Source organism: Bos grunniens, chromosome 18 (genome assembly GCF_055505025.1).
Source record: "Bos grunniens cultivar Pamir isolate PY7600 chromosome 18, Bosgru_T2T1.0, whole genome shotgun sequence".
NCBI classification, from domain to species: domain Eukaryota; kingdom Metazoa; phylum Chordata; class Mammalia; order Artiodactyla; family Bovidae; genus Bos; species Bos grunniens.
The window spans coordinates 5,492,141-5,510,902 of NC_141182.1; the positions used below are offsets into that span (position 1 = coordinate 5,492,141).

The 18,762-nt window shown below is 47.3% G+C and overlaps 1 protein-coding gene across 26 annotated transcripts in view; it reads left to right on the top strand.

Moving 5' to 3' along the window:
- Positions 1 to 18,762, top strand: part of WWOX (WW domain containing oxidoreductase) — a 907,382-nt gene that overhangs the window by 87,957 nt on the left and 800,663 nt on the right. Inside the window, exons 6-7 of one of the 26 annotated variants that reach the window (XM_086350029.1) lie at positions 2,744 to 2,968; positions 3,925 to 7,570. The exons of 23 other annotated variants lie outside the window; for them this stretch is intronic. In XM_086350029.1, the coding sequence (XP_086206155.1) occupies positions 2,744 to 2,923 (180 nt within the window). In that variant the 3' untranslated portion in view covers positions 2,924 to 2,968; positions 3,925 to 7,570. Of the gene's footprint in view, positions 1 to 1,655; positions 1,782 to 2,743; positions 2,969 to 3,924; positions 7,571 to 18,762 lie in introns of those variants that run through there. 2 more of the 26 variants (XM_086350028.1, XM_086350032.1) reach the window with 2 other exon arrangements.

Here is an 18,762-nt window from a genome sequence, read left to right on the forward strand (position 1 = left end):
TAATCTATCCCGCTACCAAATTTACTATATTTATAGTTAAAGATTCTGTTAAGACCTACGTGATTTAAGTACATCTGGGATAAAGTGGCCTTGGCTTTAACTATGGAGCAAATTTTCTTTATTTTGTTCTCTTCACTGATAAATCCATAGTAACTGGAGGCAGCTTCCAGAATTGTGGGCAATTTGAGCCTCTAAAGTTTGATTAAAGACACTTCGGTTACTTAGTAGGACTAGGAAGCTCGAGGACTGGAAGGAATTTATTTGGGGTTCTGGTTCTGGTGCTGACCTGGCTCAGTGGAGGAGAGTGGGTTAACATGAGCTCCACCCAGTGCTCTCAGTCTTCCCTGAGTCTGGGGCGGGCGTTACTTCTCAGGAAGGCAGTGATGGAACCAGTTGGCTCTTTTCAGAGCCATTGCGTGGGACACACACATACAGCAAGGGGTCCCTGAACATGGACATGGCTTTGAAGGGCTTTTTTTCATTTATTCATTCACTTGCTCACTCATGCCTTCATCAGATGCGTGTGCTGATCACAGCTTCTGTCTGGGTTTTGGATGAAGGCTCTGTTAGTGAGGTGACTTGAGCAGAGAGACATGCGTGGAGTGCAAGGTGGAGCCGTGCAGACAGGTGGTCACACAGGTCTCCTGGCGTCTGAGACGCCCTCGTGGCCTCTCTTATCGTCTTCACGTCTCCCCTTGTGAAGCACAGGCAGTGGCGCCCTGGGAAGTTGGAAGGAAATAGGCAGCTCGACAGTGAGCCTGGAATCAGCACCCTCCTCCTGGCGCTGGCTGCTGTGGGCTCAGTGTCGGTGCCCTCCCTGCCCTGCCACCCGGGTCACGACTGAAGCCCTGATGCCCCAGTGTAGTTGTGTGTGGAGGTGGGGCCTTTGGAAGGGGCTGGGGAGAGGTGCGGTGGGGAGAGTGCTCCGGCGGGATCGGTGTCCCTGTAAGGAAGAGGAAGAGGGTGGCTTCTTGCTCTGCAGCACTGAGGCTAGGCTGCGGGAGCCTGCAGTGGGCAGGCGTTCATCCGCCAGCCAGGAGGAGAGCCCCCACCAGGGCAGGACCTGACGCCATCTCCATCTCGGTTTTCAGTCCTCCAGGACCATGAGGAACATCCGTCTCTTAGTGAGGACCCCCAATCCATGTTGTTTTCTTAGAGCCGTACAGACAGGGTGAGACCCTGACCCTGTGGGGAGGAAGGAAGTTCTAGAAGGAAGAGCTCAGGGCGAGTCTGGATAACATGGAGTGGCTGGTGGGGAAGGAGCAGCGAGGCTTTGCAGCGCGACAGTGACTGGAGAGGACCTTCCTGGCAGGGAGAAGGCGACAGAGAAATGCACGGGAGGCAGCAGTCTGGCTGAGTGCGAGGGCCGCGGAGCTGGCCTCAGCAAACCCGGTACTGATCCACGCTTTGCAGTTTACGGCCGTTCAGCCCTCTGAGCTCTGGTTCGCTGTGGGCCTATGAGATCATGCATGTTCGGTCCCTAGCGTGTAATCATGGTGTCTGTGTGTATTTGATCATGCTCTCTTTCTGGGGGGTCTGTTTGGGAAAGGTGTGTGCGAGTAGCCAGCAGGTGTGCATCCTGGCTGGAGGGCAGGGCTCTGCACTGCCCTTCCCGGCAAGCACTCAGCGGGAATTTGATCTTTCTTATTCCACAGAGCACAGTTGGGCTTGGCAGTATGTGGCTGGGACGCTTTCATCTCTGCTGCTTTGGCCATCAGACGCTGCTGCAGAAGGAAGGCTCACTGGATGGAGAAAGAGCCAGTTGATTGCTTCTCTGAAGGCAGAGGTTGGCAGGGAAAGGGAAAGATGAAATCCCAGAGGAAATAGTTGCTAAGGCGTTCACAGGGTGCTTGGACCCGTGGTTTTCCAGGGGACTGGAGGAATGACCCCTTCCTTGACTCATGAATCCTAGAAAGCCCAGGAGGCCTAATAGGCTGACTCTGCCTGGACCTGCATTTTGTAATGGAAATGTGGATGAGTCCACCTATAGACCCTCTCAAGATGCGGTGGCAAAAAGAGTGAGAGCCATTGTCTTGTTCTGTGAATCTGAAGTCGGTGTGTGGTGCAGAGAGAGAGAAGGAGAGGGGAGGCAGGACTTACGGTAGACCTTGCAACCTCTGGTAGCTTAGCTCAGTTGGTAAAGGATCTGCCTGCAATGCAAGAGACCCTGGTTCGATCCCTGGGTTGGGAAGATCCACCGCAGAAGGGATAGGCTACCCACTCCAGTATTCTTGGGCTTCCTTTATGGCTCAGTTGGTATTAAGAATCTGCCTGCAATGCAGGAGACCTGGGTTCGATCCCTGGGTTGGGAAGATCCCCTGGAGAAGGGAAAGGCTACCCACTCCAGTATTCTGGCCTGGAGAATTCCACGGACTGTATAGTCCATGGGGTCGCAAAGAGTCAGACACGACTGAGTGACTTTCACTTTGTAACCTAGGGGGCCTTCCTGACCCACCTTTCACAACTCGTGTTTGGAGGTAAAAATGAAAACAAACTTCATGACAGGGAGGTGTGGAGCACAAAGATGGAACTGTTTAAAATGGCTTTTACCAGTCAGTCTGCACCAGGTCATGCTGCAGTAACAAGCATCGCCACATCTCAGTGATGTTGCACACTGAGTTTACTTTTCCCTCTCGGTAATTGACCACAGGGGGTTGGAGGGGGAGCTCTGCTCATCGGAGACGGCTCGAGGCTCCAGGCTGACCTGGGCACCATGTTTCACATCCCTCTGTTATTTTTGCAGTGCATCAGGGAGTGGGTGTGGCAGATCAGTGGCTTCCAAAGTTTCCGCCCAGAAGTACCGCTTCCAGCCACAGTCCACTGGCCAAAGTCTACAGCCGTGCATGACCTCAGGAGGACAGGGCAGTCCTACTGTGTGCCCCCCAGAGACTGGAAGGACCAGGACAGTTGTGAGCAGCTCTAATGATGGCCACAGTGGCCATGGAAATGGCATCTATTTTTAACGCAGGTTAGAAAATAATTGGTCATATAGTGCAGGTTTTTTTTTTTTTTCCCCTGTTGAGGATGGAAAAGCGCTTACCGATTAGAAATGCCCTGGCATAGCACCTACGTTTTAAACAGAAGGAAAAGATGACATCGGGGACCAGCGCACAGAGATTTCGCTCCTGTGCCCTGACAAATACCAGGGAGGTGTAATTGCAAAATATAGCTGCAGATGTCTTACCCAGGGAACTAGGTAACAGCCTGCTTGGCTTCATAAAGAAGGAATAATATCCAATTAGAGTAAGCGTATTCGGTGCCTGAGTGACAAGCTCTGGAGACCTCAGGGCCTCTGGGGCCCCCAGGGCGGTTTCAGGAGGCTGTCTGAGACCTGTCCGGGCTGTGAGGGGCCGGGCCCGTCACGCTCCGTGGGAGCCTGTCTTCGGCTCCTGTGAGCGCCGCCGTGAGGGCTGACCCGTGTGCGGTGTGTGCCCTCTCAGCCCCTGGAGCAGGGCACCTGGCCCATCAGAGCCGCCCCGCCCGTCTGCCGCCTGCTGTGACTCCCAGCCCGGCCTCCCGGGGTTCTGAGCTCAGGACCCTTGTCCCTGCTGCGGGCTGGCCCCCTAGACTTACTGCCGTGCCTCTTGCTGGGCACGTTTCCCAGATCCAGGTCCTGCCCCTTCCCACCCGTGTGGCCTTTGGCCAAGTCCTGAGCCCCTCTGACCTGATTTCCGCATCTTTAGAATGTGGTCGGTTGGTGTTCTCACCTCTCAGGGCGTTTGTGAGGGTTGAGTGACAGCCCCCGTCAACACCCAGCACAGTGCCCGGCACCGGCCCTCGTGGGGTGTGCACCGGCCCTCGTGGGGTGTGCACCGGCCCTCGTGGGGTGTGTACCTCCATGAGCAGTGTCGTCGTCACTGTCAGCCCTGACAAGAGTAATGAAGATCAGGACTACAGTTTTTCTGTTTGTTTTCTTGACCCCAGAGCAGGTCAGCAGGAGACTTGTACCTCGGAAGCCAGTGGCCTGAGTGATGAGTTAGGCCCGCCGTGTCCAGTGTTTTGGTCTCTTCTCGCCGCTGAGCCAGACTCACGCGAACTTAGCGGCCAGCCCACACGCAGCGTATCACCTCGGGGCTCTGCGGGTAGCAGTCTGACGCAGGCCTCGCTGCAGCTTGGGTGCCGGCCGGCGGCGCTCCTTTCTGAGACTGTTGAGTCTCTCTCCCTGCCTCCATCCCCTCCGCGCTCCTTGGCTGTGGCCCCGTTCCGGAAGCCAGCGGCGCTGCTTTTGGCACCTTCCCCTGACTCTCTTCTCCTGTTCCCTCTTCCACCTTTAAGGACCCACGTGATTGCGTCGGGCCTTCCTCGATAATCCCAGGTAACCCTTCTGTCTGAAGTCTGGCTGATTAGCAACCGTAATTTCATCAGCAGCCTGAAAGCCTCTCTGCCACGCGACCTAACGTGTCCCCGAGTGCCGAGGATCAGGCCGTGGACATCTTCTAGAGCGAGCAGGGCTTCCTTCGGCCTCGCCCCCCGTGCCAGCACGCTGCCCCTCAGGCTGTCTTCCTGTCCCACTTTGTCCTACTTCCCTCCCTGCCTTTCAGGGTGGGTGGAGCAGTTAGGTGGTCCCCGAAGTGAGGGCAAATGGCTGGACTCCTCCTTTCTGGCTGGTGGAAACAGTGTTTATATAGGTATAGCCTTGGTGGGAAAAACAAAAAGCTAGAGACTCCTCTGGTGGTCTGCCGGTTGGGACTTGGTGCTTCCACAGCAGGAGGTACAGATTCAGTCCCTGGTCGGGAGCTAAGATCCTGTACTACATGGCACAGCCAAAAAAGAAAAGCCAAAGATAACAAGAAGAAGATAAAAGACAAGGAGGAAATAGCCTTTGTTTGAGCGGCAGATAATGACTAAAGAGCCCCGAATAGCACCAGAGATAGAACACTGCTTTTTATAAATTCCTGCTGTGTTTCGTGGTCCTCCTCAGGAGATCAGAGCCTTCCTAGACTATTCTGCTGGGTTCTGAGCTTCTGACCTTAACAGAGACCAGAAAGCTCAACCAGAGGCTCAGGAGAGAAACCTCTTACTGTATGTCTGACATGCCAGGTTGTCCTGCAGAGTGTTTCACACCTGGCTGAAACATTAAATGTTAAGATTCACCCATTCATCCAGCAAACAGTTATCTCACCTACCGGGAAAGGGTGTTTAATATATAGGGAGACAGGGATAAATAATTCTGGCTGCCCCGGAGGCCGCGGAGACTCATCTCCTGCAGCAGTCAGGTTCCGAAGTCAGCATATAAGCTCGAAGTGGAGTACCGTCAGGTGACCCTCAAAGATCCTTCCAGACTTCACGCCCTTAGAAACTCAGAGCCAGTCTGGAAGCTGACCCGCTGGCTTCTTGTATTTCACTAGTAGCTTCCCCCTTCTAGGGAAGCAGAGGCCCAACCCTGTCCAGCCCCTTTGAGTTTCAGAGTCTCTGTTCCTCCTGGTCTTTGCTTTTCTTGGTGTCCTGTCCTTAAGAGGCGATGTGTTGCTCAGTGTCAAGATTGGACTGTATGAGGCTGCAGACAGGCTTTTATCTAATTGTGTTGTCAACCAGTATGAAGACCACTCTTCTGCTTCTAAGGAAAAACTACATTATCATTATAAAGTTTCCACATTGATGATCATCAACGGTGGGATTTTCCTGTTTCCTCTAGTTTTTTTGATGTCCACTGTGGTCTCCACAGTAGGAAGCAAAGCAGGGAAGGCATTACCTCCAGGCGAGGGCCTCCCCCGGCCCTGAAGGTCCTTAGCCTGTGTGCGCCCTGTGGGCTAGACGTACGTGTGCTATCTGCAGAGACAGTGATTTTTATCCACTGGAGTTGGGGAGCCTAATTGTTTTTTAGCTGCCACTTCTGTTTGTTAAAGATACGGATGTTTGGCCATGGAGGAAAGCACGGTGAATTTATTGTTACAATTAGATGCCTCACAATCTGAAAACTTATCACTTAAATTGGCGAAGTGTCACTTTTATGCAACTTGACGTTGAGAAGCCCTCGGAGCCCAGGACTAAACTCATACGCAATTTAACCCAATCTTGGTGAGATGGAAGAAGTCACACTCGAGGAGATGTGGAGACAAACCGGATGGAGTTTTCCAATTCCCTGCTACATGGCAGAGGAGGTGGAGGGAGACAGACCACAAATTGATTTTTGTGTAACTCTCAGATTAAGTGGAGTGGAGTCAAAAATTGCAGGGTTTGAAGTTGCCCTATGTTTGCTTACTCTGAGGAAGTTAGTTAATATGTTAATGTGAATCTAGTCGGACACTGTGTTTCACTCTTCACATTAATTTGTGCTGCCTCCTAATCTCCTGGCAACTGAGAACAAGTCATAGGTTATGTTTCTTATTTATGGGCATCAAGCAGTATCTTTATAATGTAAAATAAAGCCAGTGAAATGCACAGCCCGATAACAACAACAAATCTAATCTAAAGTGACACGGGGAGACTCTCCCAGACGTTTTTCTCTTTAATGTAACATGACTTCAAATTGATGCAGCCCCACAGTGATTGAAAAACTCTCAGAGCTTGTCTCCTGTGATTACATGTCTGATCTGTACAACTTAATTTTTTAACTCGGTGCGTCTCTGTTTTGCGAATGAACAGTTTTCTCTTGCTTCCTCTCTCACTTTGTTTGGGAAGAGAGTTTATTTGGCAGCCAGGCACATAGAGTGGGGAAACAGCGAAAAAACCTACAATAGAGTGCAGAGGAATGCGTCCAGAATACGCAACTCCAAGTCTCTTTCTCCTCTTCTTTTTCCCTTTTCCTTCTCTTCCCTTCTCTTTTATTTTCTCTTGACCGTGATGATGGTTGCACTTATCTGTGAATACGCTAAGACCAATTAATTGTAAACTTTATTTTTTTTTTTTCAGGTACAGTTAGTTTACAATGGTATGTTTCAGGTGTATAGTGCAGTGATTCAATTATATACAGTATATACATCCTTCAGATTGTTTTCCATGATAGGCTATTATAAAATTGGATATAGTTTTCTGTGCTATACAGTAGTACCTCGCTGTTTATTTTATATATAGTAGTGTATAGCGGTTAAATGCAAACTTCTAATTTATCTCAGTAAAACTCTTACATCTCTCTCTCTCTCTCTCTCTCTCTCTATATATATATAGTATTACTGTCCTTTGAATCATTGTCAGTTAAATTCCTTTGTAAAGCATATTTTGATGAATTCAAAATCAATTTAATTTTGGGTTACCCTTTGTGGTGTGTAAGGTTGCTAAAGTTTGTGTATTCAGGACCCTCACTCAAATTCTTTATGCAGTGGTGCCTAGAATGTGTTGGAGTTCTGTTTGAGCTGAAAACCCCACCCTTGGGCCTCCTATGGGATGTATGTACATTTTATGTGGTCCGCAGTCCAGTTATGTCGTGGGTGCTCCCATTTAAGTAATGTTTTTCAGTCGCTAAGTTGTGTCTGGCTCTTTGCAACCCCATGGACTGCTGCATGCCAGGCTTCCCTATCTTTCACTGTCTCCTGGAGTTTGCTCAAACTCATGTCTGTTGAGTTGATGATGCCATCCAACTGTCTCATCCTCTGTCCCCGCATCCCCCTCCTGTCCTCGGTCTTTCCCAGCATCAGGGTCTTTTCCAATGAGTCAGCTGTTTGCGTCAGGTGGTCAAAGTATTGGACTTCAGCATCAGTCCTTCCAGTGAGTATTCAAGGTTGAGGATCGACTGGTTTGATCTCCTTGCTGTCCAGCGGACTCTCAGGAGTTGTCTCCAGCACCACAATTCGAAAGCATTAATTCTTCAGCGCTCTGCCTTCTTTATGGTCCATCGGGTATATGACTACTGGAAAAATCATAGCTTTGCCTGTATGGTCTTTGTTGGCAAACTGATGTCTCTGCTTTTAAACTTGCATCGTTCTGATCTCATCCCATGCAATTACTTCTCGCCTTCTTCTAAAACCATTTCAAATCCAGGCTTGTTTATTCCGTTTGGATACTCGCTAAAGTGTATAACAAATATCTAACAGATGCACTTTTTTTTTTTTTCTGGTCATAACTGTGTTACTGAGTAATCCCCAAGGGCCTTCTGACTGTTCTTTTGCTTTCTCAGCAGCATCCTTTCAGATCATACCTAGAAAATCAAAGCTTTCTGTTCCATTTCATCATCTTTTTAAACTCAGCCATCTCAGCTTGGGTATTTAATCTCTGACATGGCTATTGATAATTGTACATTTTTGTTTGGACTGCGCTTCATGTTTTCTTATGTAAGACAAGACATTTAGGGACATGAAAACCACTTACACTCTCTCTAACAAGAAAAGCAATTTGTAGGAGGTGGTGTGACAAGGACCAGGAAGAATAAAGGGCCCCGTACGGCACGTGTATCGCGACACAGTGCCCGGAGTTACGGGCTGGGGATGCTGTTCTTATAGAGAAACGTGCACGTGATCTCTTTGCTTCGCCCAGTAGTCACTTGAGTAATTTCTCCTTGGGCTCATTTTAAAGTTAAGATCGAAATCATCCATTGAGAAACTTGGGTTTACTACTTGAAGGAAGAAACCCTTATTTCAGAGTTTTAACTGTTAGAGCCTTGTGTGTTTAGATCCTCTAACTTCCTTTTTTTTCTTTTCCTAGTGTACCTAGTATCTTAAGTAGGTGAGTCCTGGCGTGGGATTTTATTGTATATCACACCAGAGTTAAGCTTAGTTCATTTGGATTTTAAAAATCTCCAGAGCTTTGAGAATGACTTTGAAACACTCTTTACTGTTGGAGCTTAAAGAAAATAAGTCTCGAATGTCCTCTCCGTTAATTCACCTGCTTGGAAAGTTAGAGATTAAAGGTTTACTGAGATTTTTTATATTTTCTGTAATTTCCCTCTGCATCAGAGTAAACCGTTCCTTGTGTGGGGTGGTTCACCTTTCATAAAGCGGAAAGGTTCCATCACCAAGAGGAAACAAATAAGGAAAAATATGGTGTAAATGCGTAAAGACTTCTTAGAGCTTTTTCTGTGTTAGACAGGGAGTCAGTAATTTAATTAAGTCAACTTTGAGGGAAGCCATCTCCTCTTTTCATTAATAGGGGACCCTGAGAGCAGAGACTTGCATGTTTTCCTCTTAAAAGAAAGCTCTTTTTCTTCAGAAGTCATTTTTAAGCAGGAGGAGGGAAGAGAAAGAGAAGTAGATAAGGAAATGGATCCAGATACTGAGGCAGAACAGGCACCCTCTGCAGGGCCTGTCTCCCATTCTGGCCTCCAGAACCGAGGTTGCCAATTAATGACCCGTGAGCTAATGGTGGTTGATGAAATGCAGGATGTAATACACACAATGGGCTTGACTGATGCGTGATTATTAGCATCCGTTCATGTGTAATCCTGTACTAGGAAGGTTTGTAATTTGTTTTTTGACACATTTCTCTCTGATTTCATACGCTCCTGTGTACCTGTCTCACCTTCCTCCAGAACCCCATTTCCAAGGCAGACTTGATTTATTCGGTTTGGTTAATTTATTGGCCACTGCTTATTTTCCTTAATACATAATCTCTTTCCTTAATGCCCTCTCTGTCTTCCAAGCCTACAACCTAGAGAACGAAGCCACGGACGGGCCTAGTACTGAAGACTTCTGCTGAGGAAGGGAATTCAGGGCCTTGTAACTTCTAAAACATCCTGTGGAATTTACATCAAATGCACGCCCTTTGTGGCGGGGAACGGACAATGTTTGAAATCACCAGAAATAGCTTTGCATGGCTTTGGACAGTGACATTTTTCTGTTCCATGGTCACGATGGGTCACTGGACAAGAAGCCAGCTGATTTCCTGGGGCCAAGAGGGGTGAGACTGGCCCGTGGGAAGTGAAAGAGAGACCACTTGCTTCCCAGGTCACTTTCAGCACGCATGTCTTCAGGGCTGGGGGCCCAGCGGTACATCATTAGGCACTCTGGTGACAACACTGCTTAGTTATTTAAAAGAAAAAACAAACCAACCCAGTGCTCATAGCAGCGCTGTTCACAATAGCCAGGACTTAGAAGCAGCATGGATGCCCATCCGCGGATCAGTGGGTAAAGATGCGGTACCTGTATTCAGTGGAGTACTACTCAGCCGTGGAAAGGAACATGGTTGAGTCACTTGCAGTGATGTGGTAAACCTAGAGCCTGTCATATCGAGTAAGTCAGAAAGAGAAAAGCAAATTTCTCTGTATATTAATGTGTATATGTATGGAATCTAGAAAAATGGTACGGATGAACCTACCTGTGGCGGATTCATTTTGATATTTGGCAAAACTAATATAATTATGTAAAGTTTAAAAAAAAAAAAAAAGCGAAGAAAATAAAAAAAAAAGGAAAGAAAGAAAAAACAGCAGCCCAGCCAACTAAGTGGCAGCATATGTTGGGACCACCCGCGTCCAGAATCTTTTGCGTCGTCTTAAGAGCACGCCAGTTGCCAGCTCTGAGGGGACACAATGACTGATACACAGCAGTCAACCTTTTTTTTTCCCTTGAAGAAAGATTGAAAGAAAAACAAAATATTTTGCCGCCGAGACATGGGTGGTACCTGGTAACTTCAGGCGCAGTGCAGGTGTCACCTGAAAAGCGACTCCTGGGGAGCAGCACTTTCCCCATTTAATCAGACTGCACCAGGTCATATTTATAGCCCTGGTGAGGTTGGCCCATTGTTACACGATGAAATTGTGATGTTCAGCAGTTTATACCTTGGGAGCTGGAAGCGTTTCTCCATGGTGAATTTGTAATATTAATTGGCCATGTCAGTTCGTGACAAATGTAGTGACATCTATTTCAAGTATTTCAGCTTTATGGGGCTGAAAAAGTGACATGCGCTTGAGATAAGAAATCTCACAAAAGATCTTCATGCTCGCTCCGTCGCGCCTCCAGAACACGTTCTCAGAGATGCAGAGAGCCTCCAGTTTTTGGGGGCTGTTCCCTCCCCTCAGCTCTGGGCTGAGGAGAGGCCCGGGGGAACGGGGTGGACGCAGCGTTCAGTCTCCTGAGATGCTGATCGGGAGTCTGGCGTGGACTTGCCTGCTGAGACCACCATAGGTTTGTTCTGGGTCCCTGAGGCTTAGAGGCCTCGCCCCTCAGTAACAGGAAGGTGTGCCCTTGTCACCGCGTGTGGTGGTTCTCGACCAGGGGCCGTGTCTGGAGACATCTTGGTTGTCCCATCTTAGCGGAGGAATGAATTGCTAGTGGCATGTAGCGGGTGCAGGCCAGGGATGCCTCTAAACGTCCTGCAAAGCACAGGACAGGCTCCACGACAAAGAATTGTCCGGTCCCCGGAGTGAGTGCTTCCGAGGCTGAGAAATCACTTTTGCACTCTCCAGCCTTTAGCTAGACCTCACGAGGCTGATGTGGCCAGAGGGAGGGGTGTGCTGGGGTCCCTGCCAAACGGAGGGCGGGGCAGACGGAGTGCAGGATGTGGAAGCCCTCTGGCTGATGGGGGAGGCAGGCCTTGAAGGATGCTGCGGCAAACACAGGAGTGGTCCAGAGCAACCTGGCCGCATGAGCAGCAGTGGTGGGAAGCAGCGGGAGGGAGCTGCCCTCTGGCTGGGCTGGGCTTCCGGAAGGAGCGGGTGGGTGAGTTCAGTTGCAGAGAGATGGGGGAGAAGGCCCTGAGCCCCGCTGAGCGCACATGTCTGTCATGTGCTGGGAAACAGTCACCAGGTTAGGCTGACAGCAGTTTCCAAAACAGCACCACCACAACAAAACTCATGTCTAGAGAAAGTCTGTTTCTGCACTTGTGTTATTAACCTTCTTCGTATATCTGAGGTATGGAAGGTGGTATTCTTCCTGGTTTGCAGTAAAGAAACTGAGGCCTGAACGGGTTGAGTGACTGACTGCTGAAGGTCCCATGATTTGTTAGTGGGAAGGACCACAGTCTGTGTCTATATTGTTTTCCCTTCTATCTTAACTGGCACAGATTATTTTTGGTGATTATTTCACGTATGTAATTTCTGATGGCATAAATGTGTATTTGTGTTTAAAAAAAAAAAGTACAGGCAGGTTAAAAAAAAGAAAACAGAATTCTCCTGAAAACTTGCCTTTTCCACTTAGCAGTATCTCCTTGCTATTAAATCCTTTGGCAGCATCATTTTGGAAAGCTGCTCAGTGTCCTAATGTATGGCTGGGTCGTCGTTTAACCAGTCCCCTATTGTTGGACATACAGGGTATTTACAGTTGTCCTTTATTGTAAATGGAATTGCAATGAATGGCTTTATAGCGCACATCAGTGAGTGATTACTGAGTGTGCCCGGGAACGCTGGTTCCCAGAGTAAGAACAGGCTTTGAGATAAATTGCTGAATTGCTCTCTTGAAGGATTGAGAGACCACATGCCTGTATTTTTACTGAGAATAAGTATGTTCTTGAAAGCCAAGTTGAATCCAGTTTTACTGTGCATCTCCTTGAGTGTGCGTGAAGCTGAGCATTCCACATAGTCCGTGTCAACAGTGTCTTCAGCTGACAGTGACCCATTCACGTTCTTTGACTGATTTCTGTCGCTGCATCTTCACGAATGACGGGAACTTGTTATGTATGCTGGCTGAGATCGTAACCATTTGTTGTGTATACCACAGGTATTTTCTCCTGGTTTCTGCTTTTTTCTTTCTTTTAATTTTATGTTTAGTTTTCATGTCACATTGATCAGCCTGTCCTCTGTGGCCCCTGCTCGAGAAACCCTCCACTGATGTTGTGCTCACTTACGTGTCATGTTGGTTAACTGCTCTTATGTTTGACCCTGGAATCATTAAATTCATTGGGAATTTTCTGGGGTAAGGATCCAGCTGCTTTTCCTCAGATGATTAATCAGTTGTCTCAGTACCAGTTATGGGAATAATTTTTTCTTTCCCAGTAAATACTCTTGGGCTGGTTAAGAAAACTATAGTACAGTGCAGTTTATTCCATCTTAATTTATAAACAGTATTGTGTTAAACTCTAAAAATCCCTTAATCCTATTTTTTCTTAGATTCCAACCAGCACATCTCTTTGAATTACATTTGAACCTTAACAATGCAAGGAGTTAATCTGAGTATAATTTAAGAGTTGACTGGCATATCCATGGTTCTGTGTATCCACAGATTCAACCAACCACGGACCATGGGGTACTGTGGTATTTACTACTGAAAGTATTCGTGTTTAAGTGGACCCCGGCAGTTCAGAGCTGTGTGGTTCAAGGGCCAGCTGTGTATTGTCTTCTCTGTTTTTGTAATCTGACTCACTTTCACATTGCACCTAAATATTGTAATATCTTTTTGCCACCCAAGAATTTAAAAAATAGTTCTAGTACTGCCACTACTTTCACTGCTAGTTTGGTATCTAAAAAAAACAACCCAAAACTTGGGCATTTTGGCTCACTTTGAGAATGAGGGTACATTGTTCCGTTGCCCAGACTTCAGCAACAGCCGAGTCTCCTCAAGAAACCAGTGGGATGACTGACTGGAGATGGATGTTCTTAAGCTCTCAGAGATGACCCCATGAGGTAACTCCACCTGCCCTTGGATTCGAGTTTAGGTTTAATCCAGGTTTAGAATGGTACCAAGCTATCAACGAGAAGGGAACCTGACATTCTGAATCTCCAGATCTTATGTTTAAAATCTCAGCATTCTTGGGGATGCATATTCTGTGAGAAGACTCTTAATAATGATCTTCCGTGGCAGTGCCTAGAAAATACTAGAAAGAAGACGCTGTCTTTGTATCTCCTGTGACTCTCCTGTGTATAGCTCATAGGGCTTCCAAGGTGGCTCAGTGGTAAAGGGATCCTACCAGGCAGGATCCCTGGGTCGGGGAGATGCCCTGGAGAAGGGAATGGCAACCCACTCCAGTACTCTTGCCTCGGAAATCCCACGGACAGAGGAGCCTGGCAGGGTGACAGTCCACAGGGTCGCAGAGTTGGACACGACAGAACATGCACACAGTTCAAGCCTCGCTGCCAGACTGCCGTGTAGTAGACAGTCATAGGGAACAAACGTGTGCATCCGGTCTCATGTGTTGTCACCCTGATAACGGAGGCCGGTCACGGCTGCGTTGTGGTTCCTGCTGACGAGCGCTCCTATCACTGGTACGCGTCGCATGTGTCACGCACAGAGAATGCGTTTCTCCTGACAAGGCCAGGCTGTTAAGAGCTGTTCCCAGACCTAAGGATTTCGTATGGACAGATTCATCTCTTCCATCATATGCACCTCTTGCCTTCTAAATGTTTAAAAAGAAATTACTTTGGACACAGAGAGGTATTTACACTGCGTTTGCATACGCTGCTGTCGTAGCTCTTCAGTTCCCAGGGCAGGTGGTTACCTTTGTGTCAGCATCCTCAGTGCTGTGTAGTCTTCTTGTCTCTGCTTTCAGTCACGGCCAGTGGGGCTCTTCATATGATCACAGAATCATTCTATTTGTGGAACCTCTTCCCTGTCCATTATTCATTTTTTAACCGAAGATAAACACCCCATGTTTATTTAGCTTTTGTGGATTGTGTGCTTTAGGATTATACATTCGTAATTGAGTAACTTTTGACACAAATGGAGGAAAGTTTACCATCTGCGGCCAGGCTTTATTTAAGAAGCCTTGGGAGCTGTGACACGTGTTACCTGCCCATTTGTACCTATTTGCCAGAGTTCTTTCCTGCTACTTTGTTATCAATTAGTCCACCAGGATAGACGGTGATCAGTGGAATATAGAGTCTTTGTGTAAACTGTTTGGAAATACCTATTGTTCCTCTAATGAAAGTTGCCACCGTCTTGTGACCAGTCACCTCCGGGAAGTGTTTGCTTTGATATGTGATTAAATGTAGTCCACTGGAGCCCCATATATGCCTCTGTCTACAGGCCTAGAAGATGTTCCTCTTACGAGAGACGGGGCACAGTGAGAAGCTACTCAAGTAGAAAAAGAAAGGTGACCTCAGGTTGTCCTTAACCCGAATGCAGCCACGGGTGGGATTTTAGGGTAATTTATATTCCGTTTCACCACAAGATGTCACCAGGACACCATCCCAACATGGCCCAAGGACTATCTCTCTGGCCACTAGTTGGGATTCTCAGACAGCATCTGCCCAGGTCCACGGTGGGGAGTGGGCTGGGGAAAAACCCCAATCTGGGGAGCCTGGGGACATGGTCATGGATACCCTGAGGTTTCTCGCCTCTCAGGGCCCGTCTCTTCCAGCCTTTGCAGGTAGAGCAGGGTTGGGGAGTCACACACAAGACGGTCATCACGGAAGTCCAAGGCAAAACATTTTCTTCACTGGATGGAAAAGCACACAGTCATGGGGAGAAGACACTGGTCTGTAACTACTTCCGCCCTCAATAGACATTGGCTGAGTCAGTAGGAATTACATTGTCTTCAATGAAACGGGATTTCAGATGACCTGAAAAGGCACGTTTTTGGCCTTTTAACAGAACTTTCTGGTGAATGTCATTAGTTGACACGTGCAGCATGGAGGTGTCATCTCTCACGAGTCCAGTGTCAGCTGAAGGATCATTCATTTGCTGGGCTCTCCTCCCTTTTGGGGCTGTGGACGGGGCTCCCCCAGGGTAGAAGCGCAGGGCTTCTTATTTCAACTGTCCGTGAACCCCAGCTGCAGTGTTTTGAGTCCCTCTGGTGCTTCTGCAGAAAGTCCGATCCAGCAGGAGTCTCCTCGGTGTCACCTGGCGTGTGCTCATCTTGATTGTCTTGCCTGCGTTTATTCGTCGTCATGAGTGACGCCCGAGTGGGTCAGCGCTAAGAAGTCTGACTTAAAATCACAGCGGCACGCCCCACGTGTGTAGCGTTCTGTAGGAGCCTTCCAGCCCGTGATCAGAGGTCCACCTGCTCCTCTTGGTTGAATGTAATATACCAGTAAGGCAAATGTGAATTGTTCATTACAAACATGAAATTAAGAATCCTAATGCGAATGCTCGAGAAGACTCTATAAATCTTTTAAAAAAGATAAAAATAAAAGAGCCAGGAATAGGACCTCCGATTCCTGACTCATCAAATTGCTATTCTTTTTCACTTCAGTTAAAATTTCTCATATTCTTTCTTAAGAAGGGCGTTTCAGTATTAACTTTTGTCATCACCATGTTATGATTCATCCTATACATGATCCTTTAGACATTTAGCTTCTGTAATAATTTTTGAAATATAACAAAATGAACTGTTTGTGACCTCATGTGTGTTTGGAGTGATGAAGCCTGAGGAACTAGTCATCTCTGTCTCTGCAGTTCCTGGAGGTCTCAGATTCTCATCCCATACTTTTTTTTGTTGGGGGAGGGGAGCCGCGTTAGTAAAGTGGACCGTTTCGGTGTCTGCGGCTCATTTAGGCCCTAGCCCTGCCGACCGTGTGGAATTCTCCTGGGGAAACCTTACGGAGCACCTCAGTCGGGCCCACCTTTCCCCGCCGTGTTCTCTGAGCTGACACTTTGTTTTTTCCTTGAGAATACCATTTCAGGGGTTCCCTTCCCTTCCTGGTTTCCAGTTCAGCATCTCTTGATCCATGCAATATACCCCGCCAGGGGAGGTTTGGGAAAATGTTTGAATCACAGAGTGGCAAATAGCGGGTCTGCAGCCATGTCTGGGATGCTGTTAAGGAACTCGCGAAAGGGGCCCATCCAGCAGTTGAGCCATGTCCACGGCGACTCTGATAGAGATGAACACGAACGTGATGCATGCAAGCATCTGGCAGGTGCGTTCTTTGGACTGTATTCACGGCAGCAGGCTTGGAAAAGCAATTAGGAATCGCAAGCGTGGGAAATTACTAAAAAGTCAGCCAAGACTGTATTTGGATATCTTCAGTGAATGTGTTTGTGTGGAAATAGACCACTCTTACTGTGTCTTCGGGTTCCCTGAGGTGGTTGATAAAACTTCTCAGCGCGGATACTGCCGATGACTGAGGACCTGTTGTTGAAGCTGGGGATAACTTGAAAAGGTTTTCGAACGAGAAATGGTTTGCTCCAGCTCTGAAGCGGGGACTCATATCCACTTCTGAGGTCAGTGTGAAAGTGAATGTAAATTCACTTTAAGTGGGGCTAGCAGGATCAGGAAAATAAATCAGCTACAGGCGCAGACTCGGGAGCTTCTGGAGGGGAGGGACGGATCAGGTTGTTCTCAAACCAGTGATTTCTATTTTCCACCCATTTCGATTATCCACGCCACCCCTTATCTCCTTAGTGCAGAGAACGGAGAGCTGGTTCAGTGTTCTTAAGAACCGCCCATGATTGCATTTAGGCGATGGATTTAACAGGTAGCATTACCTCTTATTCTTATTTAAGTGCTGACTTCGGTGCCTAAGTCTGTGGGTGTGAGTCATCACTGGTGTTACTGGATTTTATTGGAAATGCTCAGAAAGCAGCGAGATAGGACATGAGCTGATTCTGGCAGCTTGACTTTACTCAACTGTTCTCTTTTGTTCGGTTTTCCTTTGGAATTAGTTGTTTTTGGTTTTGTTTTCTTAGAGAGATGGAATAGGGGAGAGGGCCTTCCTCTTGCCTTTTTCTTTCAAACCAAATTCTTTCAAAGCATTTTTTCAAAACTCTTATGACTTCTGCTCCCTGGATGAGCAAAAGGTACTTAGGAGAGGTGGCTTAGGCATTTTCACCGTGTCCATAATAAAAAAAAGTATTACTATGCATTGCACACTGGCCACTTAGAATTTCTGAATACACATTAATCAACCTGCAGCTGAGAATACCAGAACGCAGGATAATGTACCTGCAGAAGTGAGGGCATTTGAAATCCGTGCTCAGGTGACTGTCGGAAATAGCCCGCTGGAGTATACACCTCTGGATTTCCGTAATTGTGTGGCTTTGCCTTTCCTCACTTAATCTGTTTAATAAACCACCCTATAGAATCTAAATGCTCAAATTTAGTTTCCTTTTTGTCTTTACGGCGTTTATCATTGTTAACATGGCATCAGAGTAGCTCAACTTTGGCGTCATGATAAATTCATAACCCCGGAGAAGGCAGAAAACGTAATTATTATCAATTGCCTCTCTCCCAGAATTGCATTGGCTGAGAGGAGTAATGCAGTAACTGAAGGAGTAGCTGATTCAGAGAATTGCAGGGTTGGACGTGGGCCTGTCTTGACCGTGTTCCTGTTGTTTAGGGAGGCTCCCGTTGGATTTCTCTTCCAGTTTGCCCGTATGGGAAATTATGCAAGGCATGTTAGTATTTGAAGATGACTCAACTTTGCTTTCCCGCCCCCCTGCCCCATGAAGTATGGAATATAATTTATTTACTCAATATTTCAAAAGTCTTAATTGAGTCCCTGCTACCGGTTAAGACAAAACCTGTGAAGAAGATAAAGTCCTTGCTATATGCTACTAGGGGCTATAACACTGAAATAGGTATTATGTAATATAGCAGATGATGAGCAGTGTAAATAAGTGTGTGTGTGTGTTTAAGTTATGCTGTATTTTACCCACAGACTCAAGAATCACTTTCCTGAAAATCCCCAGAGTAGGAAACCTTAAGATTCGGTTCTTCATCGGGGAGAAAGAGCATTAGAGGGATTGAAGTCAAAATCAAACGTGGGGGTCCATTCATTACAATGTGGCAAGAAGGATGGACCTCTCAGGAGGATATCTGTGTGATCTCATTTACCCAAAACTGATAAATATGCATGATGCTGTACAGTTAAGTCCACTTTCCACCTCTTGCCTGGTTGCAACTGGAACGCTTTTGTGCTGGCTTCTTCCATCAGGGAGTTACAGCTCAGGATTTCACAGGTTTTCCAAGGTAGATGGATCTCAGGAGAGGAGGATTTAGAAAAGGGAGCTCACTATTGGGAACAAACTCTTGTTCCTGCAGATTTGAGGCAGTGAGAGGAATAACTAACTTTTGAAATCTGGGAAA